This window comes from Ornithorhynchus anatinus, chromosome 4, assembly GCF_004115215.2.
Source record: "Ornithorhynchus anatinus isolate Pmale09 chromosome 4, mOrnAna1.pri.v4, whole genome shotgun sequence".
Taxonomy (NCBI): Eukaryota; Metazoa; Chordata; class Mammalia; order Monotremata; family Ornithorhynchidae; genus Ornithorhynchus; species Ornithorhynchus anatinus.
The window spans coordinates 20889498-20908956 of record NC_041731.1 but is presented as its reverse complement, the minus strand read 5'-3'; the positions used below and the strand labels follow the sequence as shown (position 1 = coordinate 20908956).

At 44.6% G+C, this 19459-nt stretch overlaps 1 protein-coding gene and 1 non-coding gene across 3 annotated transcripts in view; one reads left to right on the top strand and one right to left on the bottom strand.

Moving 5' to 3' along the window:
- The first annotated feature begins 4577 nt into the window (after window positions 1–4577).
- TRNAM-CAU lies at window positions 4578–4650 on the top strand. Its single transcript has one exon. It is a non-coding gene; the product is annotated as a tRNA-Met (tRNA).
- A 4003-nt stretch (window positions 4651–8653) lies between these two features.
- Window positions 8654–19459, bottom strand: part of TBC1D31 (TBC1 domain family member 31) — a 57868-nt gene continuing 47062 nt past the window's right edge. Inside the window, exons 18-22 of one of the 2 annotated variants that reach the window (XM_029063673.2) lie at window positions 18186–18326; window positions 16078–16272; window positions 12990–13140; window positions 11398–11496; window positions 8654–9028 (exon numbers count right to left, since the gene is read on the bottom strand). In XM_029063673.2, the coding sequence (XP_028919506.1) occupies window positions 8895–9028; window positions 11398–11496; window positions 12990–13140; window positions 16078–16272; window positions 18186–18326 (720 nt within the window). In that variant the 3' untranslated portion in view covers window positions 8654–8894. The remainder of the gene's footprint in view (window positions 9029–11397; window positions 11497–12989; window positions 13141–16077; window positions 16273–18185; window positions 18327–19459) is intronic. The other variant, XM_029063674.2, reaches the window with a different exon arrangement.

The window sequence follows — 19459 nt, the reverse complement described above, 5'->3', positions numbered from 1 at the left end:
GTTCCAGAAGCCACTAATGGCAGACCCAAAGAGGTCCTTTCTCCAGGGCCTGAGGATGTGCAGGATTACTTTCCAGACAGAACTGTGGGTGCAGGGTGGTTTGACCCATCTATAGAATTAAGGGCCTTGGGTCTTCTAAGTCCCACAGTCCAGTCAGAAAGAAACAGTTTCCTACCCAGAGCCCCAGGTCCAGTTTCCAGAACCAGACTCCGTAACAAGGGTGGCAGCCTCTTCCTATCTTTCCCCAAAAACTAACCCCATTATTCTCCTTCTCTTGCTTTTCCTTTCTTTCCCTTTTTCTCCTTCCTCCCCGCCACCCCCACCCCCCGATGCAAAGCATTCCCTCTCTGGTGGTAACATGATCCATACAGTTCAGTCTCTCACTGGTGGGGAAAGCCTGGGGATTTACTTGCCTACTTTTTACCATTTTTCCCATAAGCTAACCCCATTATATATTCTCTCTCTCACACACACACACACACACACGAATGTTAGCCTGTTGTATTTGATTTTATTGTCCTACCTGAAGCTGTGTGTTGTGAGGCTTTTTTCTATTTCTGAACCAGCAATATATGGAGCCACCAGGGATGTGGGCAAAAGCTTGGGACTCATCACCAAGAACACTCCTGGGTACATGGTGGAGGAGTCTGGAGCATTGCCGTAATAGAAGTGAATTGTTACTGGAGCTTCTCCACCAGTCCTGGCTGAAACCCACTTGGGGTTGAGGAAACTGGATTTGGAAGACACACAGGGATTAGTGAACTTGAGGAGCCTTCTCAGGCCCTCCTCCTTTGCCAAACATTTTCAGTCTCCAGGAGAAACAGTTCTCACATCTGAAATTGGAAGGGTTGGAGATGACAGACAATGTAGCTCTTGTTTTTTCAAACACTGGTTTCCCCCTACCCTACTCCCAAACACTGACCACCACACATACCACAGCCCCAGCCCGGCCTCCTCTCCTCCTCCTCCTTCTTCTCGTCCTCCCCTTGACTCACTAAAACCTTGGGTGAGGCACGGGCAGCAATGGCTGCTCTTAGCAGGCATTGTCCCTCCCCTTTAGGTGTTGGAGCAATTCCAGGACCCAACACAATGTCGTAGCAAAGCTAAGCAGCGTGGCACAAGGCTGGGAGTTGGCAGGAATAGGCAACCTGACCTTCAGCAAATCACTTCACTTCCCTGTGCTCAGTTCCTTCATCTGTACCTCACTCTCCTACTCCAACACAGCCTGCACCCTTCGCTCCTCTAATGCGTGGCGCAGTGGAAAGAGCACGGGCTTTGGAGTCAGGGCTCATGAGTTCGAATCCCAGCTCTGCCACTTGTCGGCTGTGTGACTGTGGGCAAGTCACTTAACTTCTCTGTGCCTCAGTTCCCTCATCTGAAAAATGGGGATTAAGACTGTGAGCCCCACGTGGGACAACCTGATTCCCCTATGTCTACCCCAGCGCTTAGAACAGTGCTCGGCACATAGTAAGCGCTTAACAAATACCAACAAAAAAAAAAAAAAAACCTTCTCATGGTACCTCCATCTCACCACTGACCCTCACCCACATCCTCCCTCTAGCCTGGAACGCCCTCCCTCCTCAAAGCAGGCAGATGAGTGCTCTCCCCCCACTTCAAGGACTAATTGAAGGCACATCCCCTCCAAGAAGCCTTCTCTGAAGGAGCCCTCCTCTCCTCACACTCCCTTCTGCTTTGCCCTCACTTGCTCCCTTCATTCATCCTTCCTTCCATCCCCACAGCACATATGTATATATCTGTAATTTATTTATTTTTATTAATGTCTTCTCTCCCTCTAGACTGTGAACTTGTTGTGGGCAGGGAATGTGTGAGTTTGTTGTTACACTGTACTCTCCCAAGCACTTAGTACAGTGCTTTGTACACAGTAAGCATTCAATAAATACGATTGAATGAAAGAATGAACCAGAGAGGAGCTCGGTCCATTCATTCAGTAGTATTTATTGAGCACTTACTATGTGCAGAGCACTGTACTAAGTGCTTGGAATGTACAATTCAGCAACAGATAGGTCCAGCTGGGTTCTTCTTAAATAGCCTCTGCTTACATGACCCCTAGGATGCAGGAGACAGATAAGAGTGGGTGGGGAGTAAGAGATGAAGACATTTTGGGAAAGGTGTTCCTGTGGGTTTCAATTCTGCCATCAAGGTAGTTGGTAAGGTCATTGGGGGTTACAGAAGCAGTGGATTAGTCTTGTTATGGGTCACTTACCCTGAACTCCTTGGGGCCAGTCACACAATCGTCGTGTCACATGCAAGGGTTCTACTCTGGGGGTAGAGGAGGGAGAAAGAGAATGAGAGAGCAAAGAAGGGGGACAAGGTAATAATAACTTCAGAAAGCTAGTAGTTAGTTGGCTTTAACCTGCCCTCTGCTTGGAGCAGAATAGCAGACCTCCCACCTACTTCTCTCATTCATAGAGAAGCAGCAAAGGCTATTGGATAGAGCACAGGCCTATGTGTCATGGGTGCTAATCCCGGCTCTGCCACTTGTTTGCTGTCTGATCTTGGGCAAATCACTTCACTTCACCATGCTTCAGTTACCTCATCTGTATAATGGGGATTAAGACTGTGAGCCTTGTGTAAGCCAGGGACTCTGTCCACCCTGATTTGCTTGTATCCATTCCAGAACTTAGAAGAGTGCCTGGAACATAGTAAGCGCTTAATAAATACTATAATTATTAATTATTATTACTCATGCTGGAGATGGAGATTTAGCCCTCATAGGTCAATAACATGATAGTCAGGAGTAACAGAAACACCAACACTCATCCCTCCTGCTTCTCAGGCTGTCAGTCCACTGCCTCACAAGTATCCAAAAAATGCCCCATCTCTGGGAATCAATAACGCCAACTTGACCATGAGTACCAGCCCTTACCTGAGGGAGCACTGAGCCATCTTCAGCAGAGTCCCAATTGCTCTCAACTCACCAGGCCCAGGGGGCACGGAGAACCACCTGCTCAGCAGGAGCTGAGAGAGCCTAAGCTGAAATAACTCATTTCGTCCCCCAGGTGTCCATATAACCCACTTCTCCCCCCCCAGGGCCCAAATACCCCACTTGACCCCCTGGGGACCCAAATTACCCATTTTGCCCCCTTACCCCTCCATCTCCCCGGGGGAACCAAATAATCCATTTCATTCATTCATTCAATAGTATTTATTGAGCACTTACTATGTACAGAGCACTGTACTAAGCACTTGGAAAGTATACTTCAGCAACAAATAGAGACAATCCCTACCCAACAACGGGCTCACAGTCTAGAAGCGGGGAAACAGGGACTGTGTCCTACCTGATTAGCTTATATCTCCCATAGTGCTTGGTAAAGAGTAAGCGTTTTATAAATTACCATAACCATCATTATTAATGTGTGTGTGTCCTCGGGCAGATAGCAGCAGTTGGGCTCACAGTTTAGAAGCAGGGAGACAGACATCAAAACAAGTAAACAGGCATCAATAGCATCAATATAAATAAATAGAATTATAGGTACATACATGTCATTAATAAAATAGAATAATAAATATGTATATATATCCACAAGTGCTATGGGATGGGGAGGGGGTAAAGCAGAGGGAGGGAATCGGGGTGATGAGGAGGGGAGGAGGAGCAGAGGAAAGAAGGGGGTTAGTCTGGGAAGGCCTCCTGGAGGAGGTGAGCTTTCAGTAGGGCTTTGAAGGGGGGAAGTGTGCTAGTTTGGTGGATGTGAGGAGGGAGAGCATTCCAGGCCAGAGTTAAGACCAGGGGTCGATGGTGGGACAGGTGAGAGGGAGGCACAGTGAGAAGTTTAGCAGCAGAGGAGCAGAATGTGTGGGTTGGGATGAACAAGGAGAGAAGGGAGGTGAGGTAGGAAGGGGCAAGGTGATGGAGAGCTTTGAAGCCAATAGTGAGTTTTTGACACCTGGGGGACAAAATAACACTGATGACCCTTCTGCTTCTTGATGATCCACCCCCTGCCCACCTTCTATCACTGCTATCTATCACTTCTATCACTCCTCAACTCCACTGACCTTCTGCTCCACCCCACCTCACCCACTCACCAACCTTGGACACACGTTCTATCTCAAGCCACTGCACAATCTCTACCCTTACCAACTCTGAAATACCTCTTTCTGACCACAACCTCCTCACCTGACTTCTTTCCAGTACACCTTGACCCTGGCTGCCCTACGTGGGGCGGGGGAGGAGAACCAGTGCTCTGCACGTAGTAAGTGCTCAATAAATACTATTGAATGAATGACCAGGAGGAGAGGGAGGAGGAGGAGAGATAGAGGGGGAAAAGAAGGAGGGGGAGGGAGGAGCAGGGGAAAGGGAAGGGGGGAGAAGAAGAGAGGGGGAGGAGGAGGGGAAGAAGGAGGAGGTAGGGAGAAGGAGAAGAAAAGAGAGTAGGGGAGAAAGAGTGGGGGAAAAAAGGGAAGACAGCAGCTGGACTAAAACAAGTGCAAAGGAACTGGAGGAAGTATGCACATGCGCAGACTCTCCCATCCAACGTATCAGTCAGATCAGCATGGACGAGCATGCGCAGACGCTGCCAACCAACCTCGAATTGGCCCCGCGGGTTAAGCTGTTAGGTGCCTCGTTAGCGCAGTAGGTAGCGCGTCAGTCTCATAATCTGAAGGTCGTGAGTTCGAGCCTCACACGGGGCACAATAATTTTGCTCCTCATTTTGTGGGCCCATTTCTCGAGGGTCCGTCCTTGGGTCAGCTGGCGCTCCGTTTCCTTCTTTTTAAGTTTTTTTTTTAAGTTGAAGTGTTAGAAAAGTCAGACTGGCTGACCTGCGACATCAAGCGCTGGAGGCCAGGAGATCAGGCAGAGGCAGTGGCGGGGGAAAGGACAGGGAAAATAATAATAATTAATAATAATAACAATAATTATTATAGCATTTGCTAAGCGCATATTATGTGCAAAAATAATAATTATGGTATTTGTCAAGCGCTTCCTATGTGTCAAGCACTGTTCTAAGCACTGGGGTAGATACAAGGTGATCAGGTTGTTGTACCACGTGGGGCTCACAATCTTAAACCCTATTTTAACAATAATAATAATGTTGCTATTTGTGAAGCACTTACTATGTGCAGAGCACTGTTCTAAGCGCTGGGGTAGACACAGGGCAATCAGGCTGTCCCACGCGAGCCTCACAGTCTTCATCTCCATTTTACGATGAGGGTCACTGAGGCACAGAGAAGCTAAGTGCCTTGACAGGGATGAGGCACCTCCCACCCACCCTTTCATTGAAGCGCACTTATTAAAGGCTTACTGGGTGCAGAACACTGGACTAAGCGCTGGGAAGAGGACAATACAACAATAAACAGACACATTCCCTGCCCACAACAAGCTGACAGTCCAGAGGGTGGGAGACAGATATCAGTATAAATAAATTACATATATGGACATAACTGAATTGTATTTTCCAAGTGCTTGGTACAGTGCTCTGTACACAGTAAGTGCTTAAATACGATTTATTAAATACGACTGAATAAATGAAGGGCTGTGGGGTCGGGAGGGAGGAAGAACAAATGAGCCTGTTCTTTCAAACCCCAGGGGTGGAATGATTAAAAGGAAAATAAAAGAGGGGACAGAGCTGGAGACTAAGAGATTGCTATTAATCCCACACCAATCATTCAAACTTAAAACCAGGTCCCTGCCCAAGTCTTCCCCATCCTGGTTTTCATTTCATCATAGTTTGAACATCTACCATTCAGGCCCTTGGTCCAAGGCTGAGTTGTTTCTCTCATCACAGGCCACTCTGATGGCCAGGCTAATCACGCAGGACATGAACCATGTCCCAACTGCAATTTCAGGCTTTATCTAACCAGGCAGGGGGGCTTGACCGACACTAACTCGGACCTTTCAGGGCACGCAACCCACAACCCAACACCAAGGAATTAAATCTGGGTTTGAGAACAGTGTGGTCTTTGTATAGCCATGAAAGCCGAACTGGAACCATAAGCAACTATATTTCTAAGCAACCGAGATTCAAACTTTTCTGTTAGAATAAAAAGTCATTCATATACATGCCAGGAAACTAATTTGAGCTTTGAATATGGTTTTGGAGGTTTTATTTGATGAGTCCATTTTTGCTTTTCTATAACTCTCATATCTTTATATTCTGGAAGGTGATAGCACCAAATGCTGTGAACGATGAAACAAGCATTAGAAACTCCATGATCTAGTTATAGTTCCGTCCATGCCTTGTACATTCTCCAAATCACTCCATGTTTAAGGTTACCAAGTATCTCTGAAGAATCTTAAGGAGTATTTGCATAACCCTATGTGATTTTTTTTCTTAAATGAAGATAGAGTGCTTTTCTTTAATTTTACAGTAGATTATAAGCACCTCGAAAGGAGGGATCATGTCTCTTTAGTTTTCTTTTCTCAAATACTTAGTATAATGTTCCGCACAAAGGAAGCCCTTAATAAATACCATTGCTGGATGGAATTTTTTTTGGGAAGCTGTTATTCTATATTTGTTTCTACTTATAGAATAAGAAGGGTTGAGTATTAAACTTTGTGTCCTATGTAATAGTTTTGAAATTGACCGTTAACTGTATTTGTGACAGGGCATTTGGCATTTTGGCCCATATTCTTAGATTAGAAAAGAGATGCAGAGAGACTAGATGATTTTCCCTAAGACCATGGAGGATGTACCAGATAGTGAGGAGACTTCCAGTTCCTTGCTACCAGACTTGTTTCTAGTTTGTTGAGATGCCTGTTCTAAAAATATATTTGATTCGGCACATTAATAGCTTATGAAATTAGGAGAAATATTCTTTTTTGGCAAGTTCTCATGTTAAACTGAAGTGCCCTACTGAAAGCTCACCTCTTCCAGGAGGCCTTCCCAGAGTGAGCCCCCCTTTTCCTCTGCTCCTCCTTCCCCCTGCCCATCACCCCACTCCCTCCCTCTGCTCTTCCCCCACCCCTGCCCTACAGCACTTGTATACATATGTACATATGTACCTATTTATTAGTCTATTAATGATGTGTATATAGCTCTAATTCTATTTATTTATATTAATGCTGTTGATGCCTGTCTACTTATTTTACTTCGTTGTCTGTCTCCCCCCTTCTAGACTATGAGCCTGTTGTTGGGAAGGGACTCTATTGATTACTGAATTGTACTTTCCAAATACTTAGTACAGTGTTCTGCATACAGTAAGTGCTCAATAAATACGATTGAATGAATGAATGATAAACGATTTACACCAAAAAGCTCCAGGGACCTAGTTTGGGCTTAGTCATCACCAGAAAATGAGTCCAAGGTAGTAATAAATAATAATGATAATTTTTAAGTGCCTACTTGGATCAAACTCTGGGCTAAGTGCTGCGGTAGATACAAGATAATTAGGTCTGACACAATCCATAAACCCCACAGGGCTCACCATCTGAGGGAAATGCAAATCCCCCTATTAAAGATGAGAAACTGAGACACCAGAAGGTTGTGACTTGCCCAAGGGTACAAAGTAGAGAAGCAATTGGAGCTGGGATTACAACCCAGGTCCGCTGACTTCCAACCCCTATGCTCTTTCCACTAGGCTACAAGCCTAAGTGAAATTTTTAGAGCTTAAATTACCCAGATAATTTCTGCCAAAGTGTTTTTTCTTGGCTCAGTATTACTTAGATATATGGGGCCAGAAGTGTTTTTAGGTTTGAATGAACCAGATAATCTTTTAAATGGAGACCAAGCCTGGAAAGACCAGATTTATCTCTACCTCTGTACAATAAACATTTCTTTCCAGAGGTGGGTAAATCCAGAAGTTGATTAGCATACAAGCAAAGCATGCTTGCTGGGTCACCAAGGAGGAATTGTGTTGTTCCTTCCCATTCCCCAACCAAGGTCATGATTTTTCTGCCAAAAATAAAAGAGTAACAAGCAACAACAGCTCCTCTGAAGGAGTGTGCCAAAATTCAGCATTAAATAACTGATGATGATGGTATTTTTTAATCACTTACTATGTGCCAAGCACTGTTCTATGTGTCCCACGTGGGGCTCAGTCTTAATCCCCATTTTACAGATGAGGTAGGCACAGAAAAGCTAAGTGCTTTGCCCAAGGTCACACAGCTGATAACCGACACAGGCAGGATTAGAACCCACAAGCTCTGACTCCCAAGCCCAGGCTCCTTCAACTAAACCACGCTGCTTCTCTCACAGCAGGGCCCTCCTGTCTCCTCTCCTCACCCGGCCCACTCAACAGTGAGTGGTATTTAATAATAGTAGTAGTAATAATAATAATAATAATTATATTAAGTGCTTACTATATGCCAGCCACTGCACTAAGCACTGGGGTGGACACAAATGCTGTCCCATGAGGGGCTTACAGTTTCAATTTCCATTTTACACATGATGCATCTGGGGCACAGACAGGTTAAGTGATTTGCCCAAGGTCACACAGGAGACAAGTAATCCAGTGCCTAGAACAGTGTCTGGCACATAGTAAGCGTTTAAATACAAATAGCCAGAATTAGAACCCATGACCTTGACTCCCACGCCCATGATGCTGCTTCTATTTCCCCCTTTGATTGACACTCAGCCAGGGAATCTCAAAAAACTCCCCTGAGCCCTGCAGAATTCAAACAGAGTTTTCCACTTCCATCATTCAAAAAGGAACTGGATGTAAACAGAAAGTGAAATCAGATTCGATGGATTGCAGCTCGGGATTTTCAATATCAGATATTTTTATTTTCGACAATGCAAAAAACTATTTACAAACAAGTCAGGTTTTAAAACAAGAACTTTTTTTTTTAAAAAAAAATTCAACTTTTGACACAAATTTATTTTAGAAAACTTAAAAGTGATCTAAAGGTCGCTATCTTTGTTCTCCAAATACCCGAATCCTTGAGGAGTCAGTGATGAACAGATGAAGAGGGGAGATCCGGGTGTCCTTGTGCGCACTCACTGGGTCGTTGTTGGGCAACAGGGGACAGAAATGTGGTGCCGGGCACTGAGTTTATGCCGCAACTCTCTCACTTCTGCCATCAGCTCTCGCTCTTTGTTTTCCAACTCTTTTCTTCGCCTATCCAAAGAAACTTCAAGAGAGAACACTCAAAATTAATATCCATCAAGCTCACTCCCTAACAAATCTGCAGGTCGATTTTTTTTATGGTATTTTTTAAGTGCTTACTATGTGCTGGGCACTGTCCTAAGCACTAGGGTAGTTACATGCTTGACAGCCAGTCAATTGTATTGAATGTGTGCAGAGCACTGTACTAAGGGCTTGGGAGAGTACAGTATAACAGACCCTTTCCCTGCCCACAATGAGGTTACAGTCTGAAGGGGGAGACGAGACATGAATAGAAATAAATTACAGATATATGCCTAAGTGTTTTGGGGTTGGGAGGGGAGATAAATAAAGGGAGCAAGTCAGGGTGACACAGAAAGGAGTGGGAGAAGAGGAAAGGAGGGCTTAGCCAGGGAAGACCTCTTGGAGGAGATGTGCCTTTAATAAGGCTTGAAAGTGGAAGAGTCATTGTCTATCAGATTCAACGAGGGAGGATGTTCCAGGCCAGAAACAGGATGTGGGTGAGGAGTCGGCGGCAAGATAGACAAGATCGGAGGACAGTGAGAAAGTTGGCATTAGAGGAGCCAAGTGTGCGGGCTGGGTTGTAGTAGGAGAGTAGTGAGGTGAGGTAGGAGGGGGCAAGGAGACTGACTGCTTTAAAGCCAATGGTGAGGCATTTCTGTTGGATGCAGAGGTGGAGGGGAACCACTGGAAGTTCCTGAGGAGTGGGGGGCATGGACTGAAAGTTTTGTAAAAAAAATGATCAGGGCAGCAGAGTGAGGTAGGAACTGGAGTGGGGAAGAAATAGGAGGGAGGGAGGTCAGCAAGAAGGCTGATACAGCAATCAAGGCGGGAGATGATAAGTGATTGGATTAACGTGGTAGCAGTTTGGCTGGAGAGGAAAGGGTGAATTTTAACAATGCTGTGTAGGTAGAACAGGATTAAGTGATGGATTGAATAAGTGGGTTGAATGAGAGGGAGGAGTCAAGGATAATGCCAAGGTCATGGGCTTGTGAGACAGGGCTGGTGGTGCCATCTACAGTGCCCTTCATCCAGTGCTTTGCACACAGTAAGCATTCAATAAATACCACTGATTGACTGAAAAGGCTGAAATTGCAGCAGAATTGTTTTACTGATGTGCTGCTCATTCACAATGGTCAATGTCAACTTGGGTTTTCCCCAGGGGGAGACCTAATCCTCCTTAATGAAAACATTCAGAAATCTGAGGTGTGAAAGGGATACTGGCTCTTCCCAACAGCTCTTCCTAATTTTTTAGTCTATACTAGAGTTGGTTGACACATTCCCTGCCCAAGCTTTGCAGTTCGGTGTAAAAGCTCAAGTCCAGATTTTAGGATGGAATAAAAAGAACGACTAATACTTTCTTTTGCATTTTACTGCCAGCTTTGCACTCAAATCTATGGTTATCCTGATGTATAATTTCAGCAGAGTAGCCTTCAAAGTCCATACCAAGATTATGAAACTGCTCAGCAAGGTGGCTTAGGGCCCAGGGAATAAATAGTTCCTATCTGGGCTCTCGCTTGTTTTTTTTTCCCCAAATTCAATTTTATAAAGAATACTCCATTCCGGTGAACAGAATCACAGAATCCAATGGCAATCACCAGTGTGACTCAATTTTCCTGAGCAATTCTGGTCTTCACTGGCCCAGAATAATAATAATGGCATTTGTTAAGCACTGACTGTGTGCCAAGCACTGTTCTAAGAGATGGGAGAGATACAAGGTTATCAGGTTGTCCCAGTTGGGGCTCACAGTCTTAATCCCCATTTTACCGATGAGGTAAGTGAGGCACAGAGAAGTCAAGTGACTTGCCCAAGTCATACAGCTGGGATTAGAACCCACTGCCTCTGACTCCCTAGCCCTACCTCTTTTCACTAAGCCACACTGCTTAGTCAGAGAGCCCAGAATGCACATGTGTTTTCAGTGCCTGCTGGAAAGAGTCTGGTTTGGACAAATGGCTTGAGAAAACAAAGAAAAAACAAAACAAATCCAGGAACAGTAGGGAAAAAGGCTCGATTCTCTTGGGAGGTGAAAAACATGCCACTGATTTCACCCTATAATCTGGGAAGACCTTGCAGCTTGCAATTATGATCTCCAGTGTACAGCGAGAACTGGACAATGGTGATGTCCAGTCCAAGATAGATAGTATTGAAAAAATACTATTCTCTTGGACTTGTAGGGTGTCTCCGATTTTTTCGGTGAACCCTGCCTCCATTTTAGAATTTCATCTTGACTGCCCAGATACCAGGTCCTGAGAGGACAAAACAAATCAAGGCAATGAGGACTGAAATCCCTTTCAGTTTGATCACTCAATATTTTCCACTTTGCTGCTTCTGTAACTCAAAATAATGACAGAAGGAATAGGCTGTGGGTCAACTTACTGTGGGCTGAAGAAACATCTTTTAAACAGGCATTTTCAGAAGGGGAATCTGGCAAGTTTCGTTTAGGTGGGTCCCTCTTGGCTAAGTCCCGCAGTCTCTCTGTTTCAAAGGGGAAAATGATACCTTTGTAAGTTCTCAAGGCACTACCTTCATGACATTAATATTAACACTAACAATAATAACAAAAATGGTGTTTAAGTGCTTATTATGTGCCAGACACTGTACTATGCACTGAGGTAGATACGAGATGATCAAGTTGGACACAGTCCCTGTCCCTCTCCCTCATGGGGCTCACAGTCTTAAGTCTCATTTTATAAATGAGGAAACAGAGGCACAGAGAAGTGACGTGACTTGCCCAAGGTCACACAGCAGATAAGTGGCGGGGCGGGGATTAGAGCCCACAAGCAATGCACAGCTTCTTTCTTTTACATTTGGGATTTATATTGGGCCTTTTATGTTTTGAAGAAGCTGGGATACAATTCTATACATATTTCTGGCAGGATGAAGTGGCACTTTATTTTGCTGAACAACAGGTTAAACAAACATGCTGCTTCAACACAATAGGAATGCAAAAATTAGAAGTTCTTACAAAGTACATTCCTGACAATACTTCTGTATGTCAGCAGATGGCGTAATGGATAAGGCAAGGGCTTGGGAGTCAGAAAGCCATGGGTTCTAATCCTACCTCTGCCACTTGTCTGCTGTGTGATGTTGGGCAAGTCACTTCCCTTCTCTGTGCCTCAGTTACCTCACCTGGAAAATGGGGATTGAGACTGGGAGCCCCAGGTGGAACAGGGACTGTGTCCAACCTGATTTGCTTGTTCCACCCCAGCGCTTAATACAGTGCCTGGAATATAGCAAATGCTTAACAAATACCATAATTATTATTATAGTATTAACTATGGTGATGCCAATATCGTGATGCGTGACTTGCATTATGGAAAAACTCCCATTCAACTCTTTCTAGGAAGAAATAAAGCCATCTGAGTCAGAGAAATATAGTGTTATACAACTATCTAGATCAGATACCCTGTTATCATTGCCACTGCAGGCCTTGTTGTATAGTCATTTTAGAGCCTTTGTGTCAATCAGTCAGTCATATTTATTGAGCACTTACTGTATGCAGAGCACTGTACTAAGTGCTTGGGAGAATACAACACAACAGACCCTTTCCTTGCCCAGAATGACTTTACAGTCATTTACAGAAGCAGCGTCGTCTCATGGAGAGAGAACACGGATCTGCAAGTCAGAAAGAGCTAGGTTCAAACCCAGCTCTGCCAAGGTGTGACCTTGGGCCAGTCACTTCGATTCTCTTTGCCTCAGTTTCCACAACTATAAAATGAGACCCATTCACTCTCCTACATGGACTGTGTGGGACAGGAACTGTGTTGGACCTAATTCACTGGTACCCACCCCAGTGCTTAGAACAATGTTTGACAGAGTGCATTAAAAGGTGCAATTTAAAACATCTGATGATGTGGAAAAAGAAAAATGGCATCAATCAGAAAGCTGATGGCATTTACTGAATGCTTACTGTGTGCAGAGCACTGGACTAAAGCACTTGAGAGTGTACAACAAGGAGGTCTTCTCACCAAAATATTCGTCCTCATCATGCAGCTTCTCAGAGAGCCCTAAAGCGTCATTCATCTCATGTTCGAAAAACTCTTTTCTGGATGCATCGGCAGCAGCAGCAGCTAGTCGCTCTGACTCCAAGGACAACTGTTTCTCTGCTACCTCTTCCCACTAAGAACGAAAAAGAGACCTCCGTTATCAGCCTTCTGGAAAATGAAAATTCCTTTAGCTCTACCAAGTTTCCCTGCCCGCTCTATAAGCTGCCAAAAATTTCACATACATTTCCTAACCCTCCAGATTTCCAAAGCATAACTCCCGAGTTTGGGTTACTTTTCGATGGTCGGCGCTTAAATTTTCACCAGTGTCAAAATTCATTGGGATAAAGAGAGGAAAAACCAGGATATGAAAAATGTCACTGTCTCTAGGGCTGGATGATTCTTCTGCTCACAAATGGTAATAATGAAAATTGTGCTAGTAGTTCTGCACTTAATATACGTCAAGCACCATGCTGAGTAATGGGGTAAATACAAGACACTCAAGTCGGACACAATTCTTGTTTCTCACGGAGCTCACAGTTTAAGAGGGAAGGAATGAGGAAGAGTGTTTAACATCCATCTTACAGATGAGGAAACTGAGGCACACAGAAGTTAAAGGGCTTGCCCAAGGTCACACAGCAGGAAGTAGCACAACACCCACTCCGGATGATTTTCCTCGGTATTGAAAAAGAGGCCCTATCGGACATGTAGCAGATTGGCCTAGAGGCCACGACAAGAGCACAGGACTCGAGTTGGAGGACCTGAGTTCCAATCTCCATTGCATCACTTACCTACTGGGTGACCTTGGGCAAGTCACTTCACTTCTCTGTGCCTCCATTTTCTCATCTGTAAAATGGGGATTCAATATCTGTTCTCCCTCCTACTTAAACTGTAAGCCCCATTTGCAATAGAAGATTGGGTCTGATCTGATTATCTTCTATTTACCCTGGCACTCAGCATGTAGTAAGCACTTAAAAGATACTACAGTGCCCAGCCCACATGGGGCTGCCAGTGTAAGTAGGAGGGAGAGCAGGTCTTGAACTCCCATTTCACAGAAGCCCAGAGCAGTGAAATGACTTGTCCAAAGCCACCCAGCAGGCCCGTGAAGGAGCAGGAGGAGAACCCAGGTCCTCTGACTCCCAGGCTTGTGCTCTTTCCACTAGACCATGCTGCTTCTCGTGGGTACACACCTCCCCCCTCCCCATTCTAGAGGGGATGCAGACATGAGTAAAAATAACTCAACTACAGATATTCTGCTAGCTGATGGAATGTCACCTGGCTTTGGACTTGTCCTAAACATTTCATGAATCCAGAGAAGGCGGAGACGAAAGGTTTAGCAAAGGCTTTTGGTCAGCCTGTTCAATTTTCAAAAAGAAAGCAGCCTCATGATATTGGTATACCAGCTGGCTGTTTTTTCACCCTTTCCTCTGCCCCACAGCACTTACATTCCCCACCCTAATTTACTGATTTCTATTAATGCCTGTCTCCTCCTCTGGGCTGTGAGTTTCTTGTGGGCAGGGAGAGTGTCTACAAACTCTGTTGTACTGGACTCTCCCAAGCGCTTAACACATACCTGAAATTTTATTTATTCATATTCATGTCTGCCTCCCATTCAAGACTGTAAGCTCAATGAAGGTAGGGAATAAGTCTGCTACCTTATTATGTTGGACTCTCCCAAGTGCTTAGTACAGTTCTCTGCAAATAGTGCTCAATACATACAATTTTTTTTTTAATGCTATTTGTTAAGCGCTTACTAGGTACCAAGCACTGTGTTAGGCACTGGGGGAAACACAGGCTACTCAGGTTGGACACAGTCCATGTCCCGCATGGGACTTACAATCTTCATCCCCATTTTTATTGATGAGGTATCTGAGGCCCAGAGAAGTGAAGTGAAGTAACTGGACCATTTGAATCTCCTACTATCTTAAACAGCTGATCAAAGAGGGAGTCGGACAGGATGTCCATTAGGGCTGACAAAATCCAAAGTGCTAAGAAAAGGAACAGCAGTTTGATCTGGTACTGTGAAACATAGTTTGCAGTAAAAGTTCAAACTGCTCAGTTAGAAGGGAGAAAAGCTTTTGAATTTTAAGAGAAGCAGCATGGCTTAGTGCAAACAGCATGGCAAGTATCTGGGTTCTAATTCCACCTCTGCCACTTGCCAGGTGTGTGATCTCGGTGGAAGCATTTAACTTCTCTGTGCCTCAGTTTCCTCATTTGTAAAATGGGGATCTAATACCTGTTCTTCCACCTACTTAGGCTCTGAGCCCCACGTGGGACAGGGACTCTGTCTGACCTGATCATCTGGTATTGATCCAGTGTCTAGTACAGTGCTTGGCATACGCTTATAATTTTTGTTATACTGTACTCTCCAAAGCATTTAGTACAGTGCTCTGCACACAGTAAGTGCTCAATAAATATGATTGAATGAATGAATGATTATTACAGACCAGCACACCAGTAAGTAAGAGTGTAAGCTTGTTGTGAGCAGGAACATATCTGTTAACTCTGCTGTGTTGTACTCTCCTGAGCGCTTATTACATGCTCTGGACATAGTAAGCACTCAATAAATGCCACTGATTGATTGACTTCCTGACCAGTTAACAGCTAAACCCTTCTGCAGAGCTGGAAAGGGAGGTCAGAGAAGTAACTTTTCTTCTGAACTCAGTGCCTGATAGGAGTTTGCCATTTCCCACTCTACCCTGCTCCTTTCTTGCAGTGAGAAGGGACCAGATAAGCTAGCTCTAAGCCTATTACTGTTTTTTTAAAACATTATCTGTAGAATTAGCATGGCCTAGTGGATAGAACAACATGGGCCTGGGAATCAGAAGGACCTGGGTTCTACTACCAGCTTCACCACTTGTCTGCTGTGTGACCTTGAGCAAGTCACTTCACTTCTCTGGGTCTCAGTTACCTCATCCATAAAATGGGGATAAAGGCTGTGAGGCCCATGTTGGGTATGGGCTGTGCTCAACCTGATTAGCTTGTATCCGTGTTTGGTTCAGTGCCAGGCACATAGTAAACACTTAACAAATACCATTAAAAAAGAAAGACACATTTAGAAACTCAAACCTACTTTTTTAGCTTCCTCTTCCTTCATAGCATTTAGGAGTTCTGTTTCTTTAATCCGGTTGTTTCGCAGGAGTTTTGCTATCTCTTGGTAATGCTCTTGGCGATCCAGGTCACCAGCTCTCTGCTTGTACAAAGTCTGGATTCGCCAGTTAGTGTCGACACATGTCTGTTCAGCTCTGGCCAGGCTTTCTTCAATCACCTGAGGAAGAAGTTTCAGAAACGGGGTGGGTGTTATGCACTGTTAAGTATTCCCTGGGCCAATTATTCCATCCAAGCACTTATTCTATCCTGCCCTGATTACTGCATTAGCATCCTTGCTGACCTCCCTGCCTCCTGTCTCTCCCCATTCCAGTCCAAACTTCATCCTTACTGCCCGGACCATTTTTCTATAAAAATGTTCAGGTCACGTTTCCCCACTCCTCAAGAACCTCCAATGGTTGCCTATCCACCTCCACAACAAACTCCTTACCATTGACTTTAAAGCACTCAATCACCTGGCACCCTCCTACCTCACCTTGCTACTCTCTGACTACAACCTAGCCCGCACACTTTGTTTCTCCAATGCCAACCTACTCACTGTAACTGCATCTCATCTATCTCAGAGCCTACTTCTCACCCAAATCTTGTCTCTGGGCTGGAACGTCCTCCCTTTTCATATCTGACAAACTCTCTCATTCCTTCAGAACCTTACTGAAGGCACATCTTCTCCAAGAGGACTTGCCTGATTAAGCCCTCTCTTTCTTTTACTCCACTCGTCTGCCTTTCTGCATCATCCTGACTTGCTCCCTTTATTCATCCTCCCTCCCAGCCCTATAGTATTTATGTACACATCTGTAATTTATTTATTTATATCGATGTCTTTCTCCCCCTCTGGACTGTAACCTCATTGTGGGCAAGTAATTTGTCTATTATATTGTTATATTATATTCTCCCAAGTGCTTAGTACAGTGCTCTACACTCAGTAAGCGCTCAATAAATACGATTGATTTATCTAATGCTAACAATCGATCATATTCATTGAGCATTTACTATGTGCAGAGCAATAATAATAATAATGTTGGTATTTGTTAAGCGCTTACTTACTATGTGCAGAGCACTGTTCTAAGCACTGGGGGAGATACAGGGTAATCAGGTTGTCCCATGTTAGGCTCACAGTCTTAATCCCCATTTTTACAGATGAGGTAACTGAGGCACAGAGAAGTTAAATGACTTGCCCACAGTCACACAGCTGACAAGGGGCAGAGCCGGGGTTCGAACCCATGACCTTTGACTCCCAAGCCCGGGCTCTTTCCACTGAGCCACGCTGCTTCTCAATGTATTAAGCAATGTATTAAGCACTCGGGAGAGTACAATACAACAGAATTAGCAGACACATTCCCTGCCCATAATAAGCTTACAGCCTAGTGGGGGAGACAGACATTAACATAAATCAATTAAGTGATTTATAATATTTAAAGATACATAAGTGCAGTGGGAGTGGGGGTGTAAGAAGCAGCATGGCCTAGTGGAACATGGGCCTGGGAGTCAGAGGACCTGGGTACTATTCCTGGCTCTGACATATGTCACCTATGTGACCAACAGGTCACTTTACTTCTTTATGCCTCAGATCTCTCATGTGTAAAATGGGGATTAAGACTGTGAGCTGGGCCAGGGTCAGGGACTGCACTTGGAACAGTGCCTGACAAATACCACGATTATCATTATTATTATATTTAATTTAAAGATATGTATGCAAGTACTATGGAGGTAGGGGTGGAGACAAAATCTAATGTCCAAAGGTTACTGATCCAAGTGCAGCATATATTCAGAAACTGGGCTCAGGGCTGCAGTAGGGTGGGAGGGTCAACAAGTTCTGATGGCATGGAATGCTCTTTCTTCCTCTTCGGAGAATGGTGTGCTAGTTCATATCTGAAGCTTTATTTCTTTGCATTGATATCCGTCTTTCCTCCCTGGACTGTGAGTTCATTGTAGTCAGGGAATGCCACTGCTTATTGTTGTATTGTACTTTCCCAAGTGCTTAGTACAGTGCTCTGCACACAGTAAGCACTCAATAAATAATGACTGAATGAATGAATGAATGACTTCAGGAGTAGCCCTTTCACCAGCTCTCACCTTCTGAGCTCTCAGGTTCTCAGCCTGGTCCGTTTCTATCAGTCTCTGGAGCATGTGTTCTTCATGGTCAATTTTTCTTTGGTAGACACTTAAGTCACTTTTGACTTCTTGGGCAGCAGCCGCTGCATCTCTAGCAAGTTGCTGTAAAGAATAAATGATGAGAAGAGTCACCACTGATTTACTGGCTTTTTAAATTTTTTTTTTTTACTTACTAAGCACTGGGGTAGATATGGGCTACTCAGGGTGTACACCCTCTCTACCCCACATGGGGCTCACAATCTTCATCTCCATTTTCCAAATGAGGGAACTGAGGCCCAGTAAAAGAAACTGACTTGTCCAAGTACACAAAACAGAACAATGTCAGAGTTGAAATTAGAACTTGGATCTTTCTGACTCCCATGTCTGTGCTTGAGCCACTAGGCCATGCTGCTTCTTGTTTTGGGTGGGATGAGTTCCTTTAACATCTCACTTTTCTTTCCTGCCCCACACTGGGTTCAGTCAGAGTTGTGGAGGGAGAATTTAATCTCTATTTTACGGATGAGGAAACTAAGGCCCAGACAAGTGAAGTGACTTCCCCTAGTGGCCGAGCTGGAATTAGAACCCAGGTCCTCTGACTCTCAGACCTGTGCTTTTCTAGTAGGTCACACTGCTTCACAATTAATGATAATAAATCTAATCCTGATATATCCAAATAATAAAAATACTACTAGACTTGTAAGCTCGTTGTGGGCAGGGAATGTGCTTGTTTATTGTTATATAGTACTCTTCCAGGAGCACGGTACAGTGCTCTGCAAACAATAGGTATGAAAGAGGTTTTCCTTAAGCGCTTATTCTGTGCCAAGCACTGTAGTAAGCTTTGGGGTAGAGACAAGATAATCAAGAAAATAGAATAACCCCTCATTTTTCCAACTATTTGCTCTCCCTTCTGAATCCCCTATGTACCCCTTTTTTATGCTATTCGTGAAAGGCTTACTATGTGCCCTGCACTGTGCTAAGTGCTAGGGTAGATACAAGTTAATCAGGTTGGACACAGTCCCTGCCCCAAGAGGGGCTCCCAGTCTTAATATCCATTTTGCAGATGAGGGAACTGAGGCCCACAGAAGTGGAGTGACTTCAAGATCACAGAGCAGAGATGAGGTGGACCGAGGATTAGGACCCAGGTCCTTCTGAGTCCCAGGTCCGTACTTTACCCATTAGGAGACACTGCTTCTATGCTTAGATCAGTACCCCTTAAGCACTTTGATTCTCTTCCCAGCCCAGCCCCACATCACACT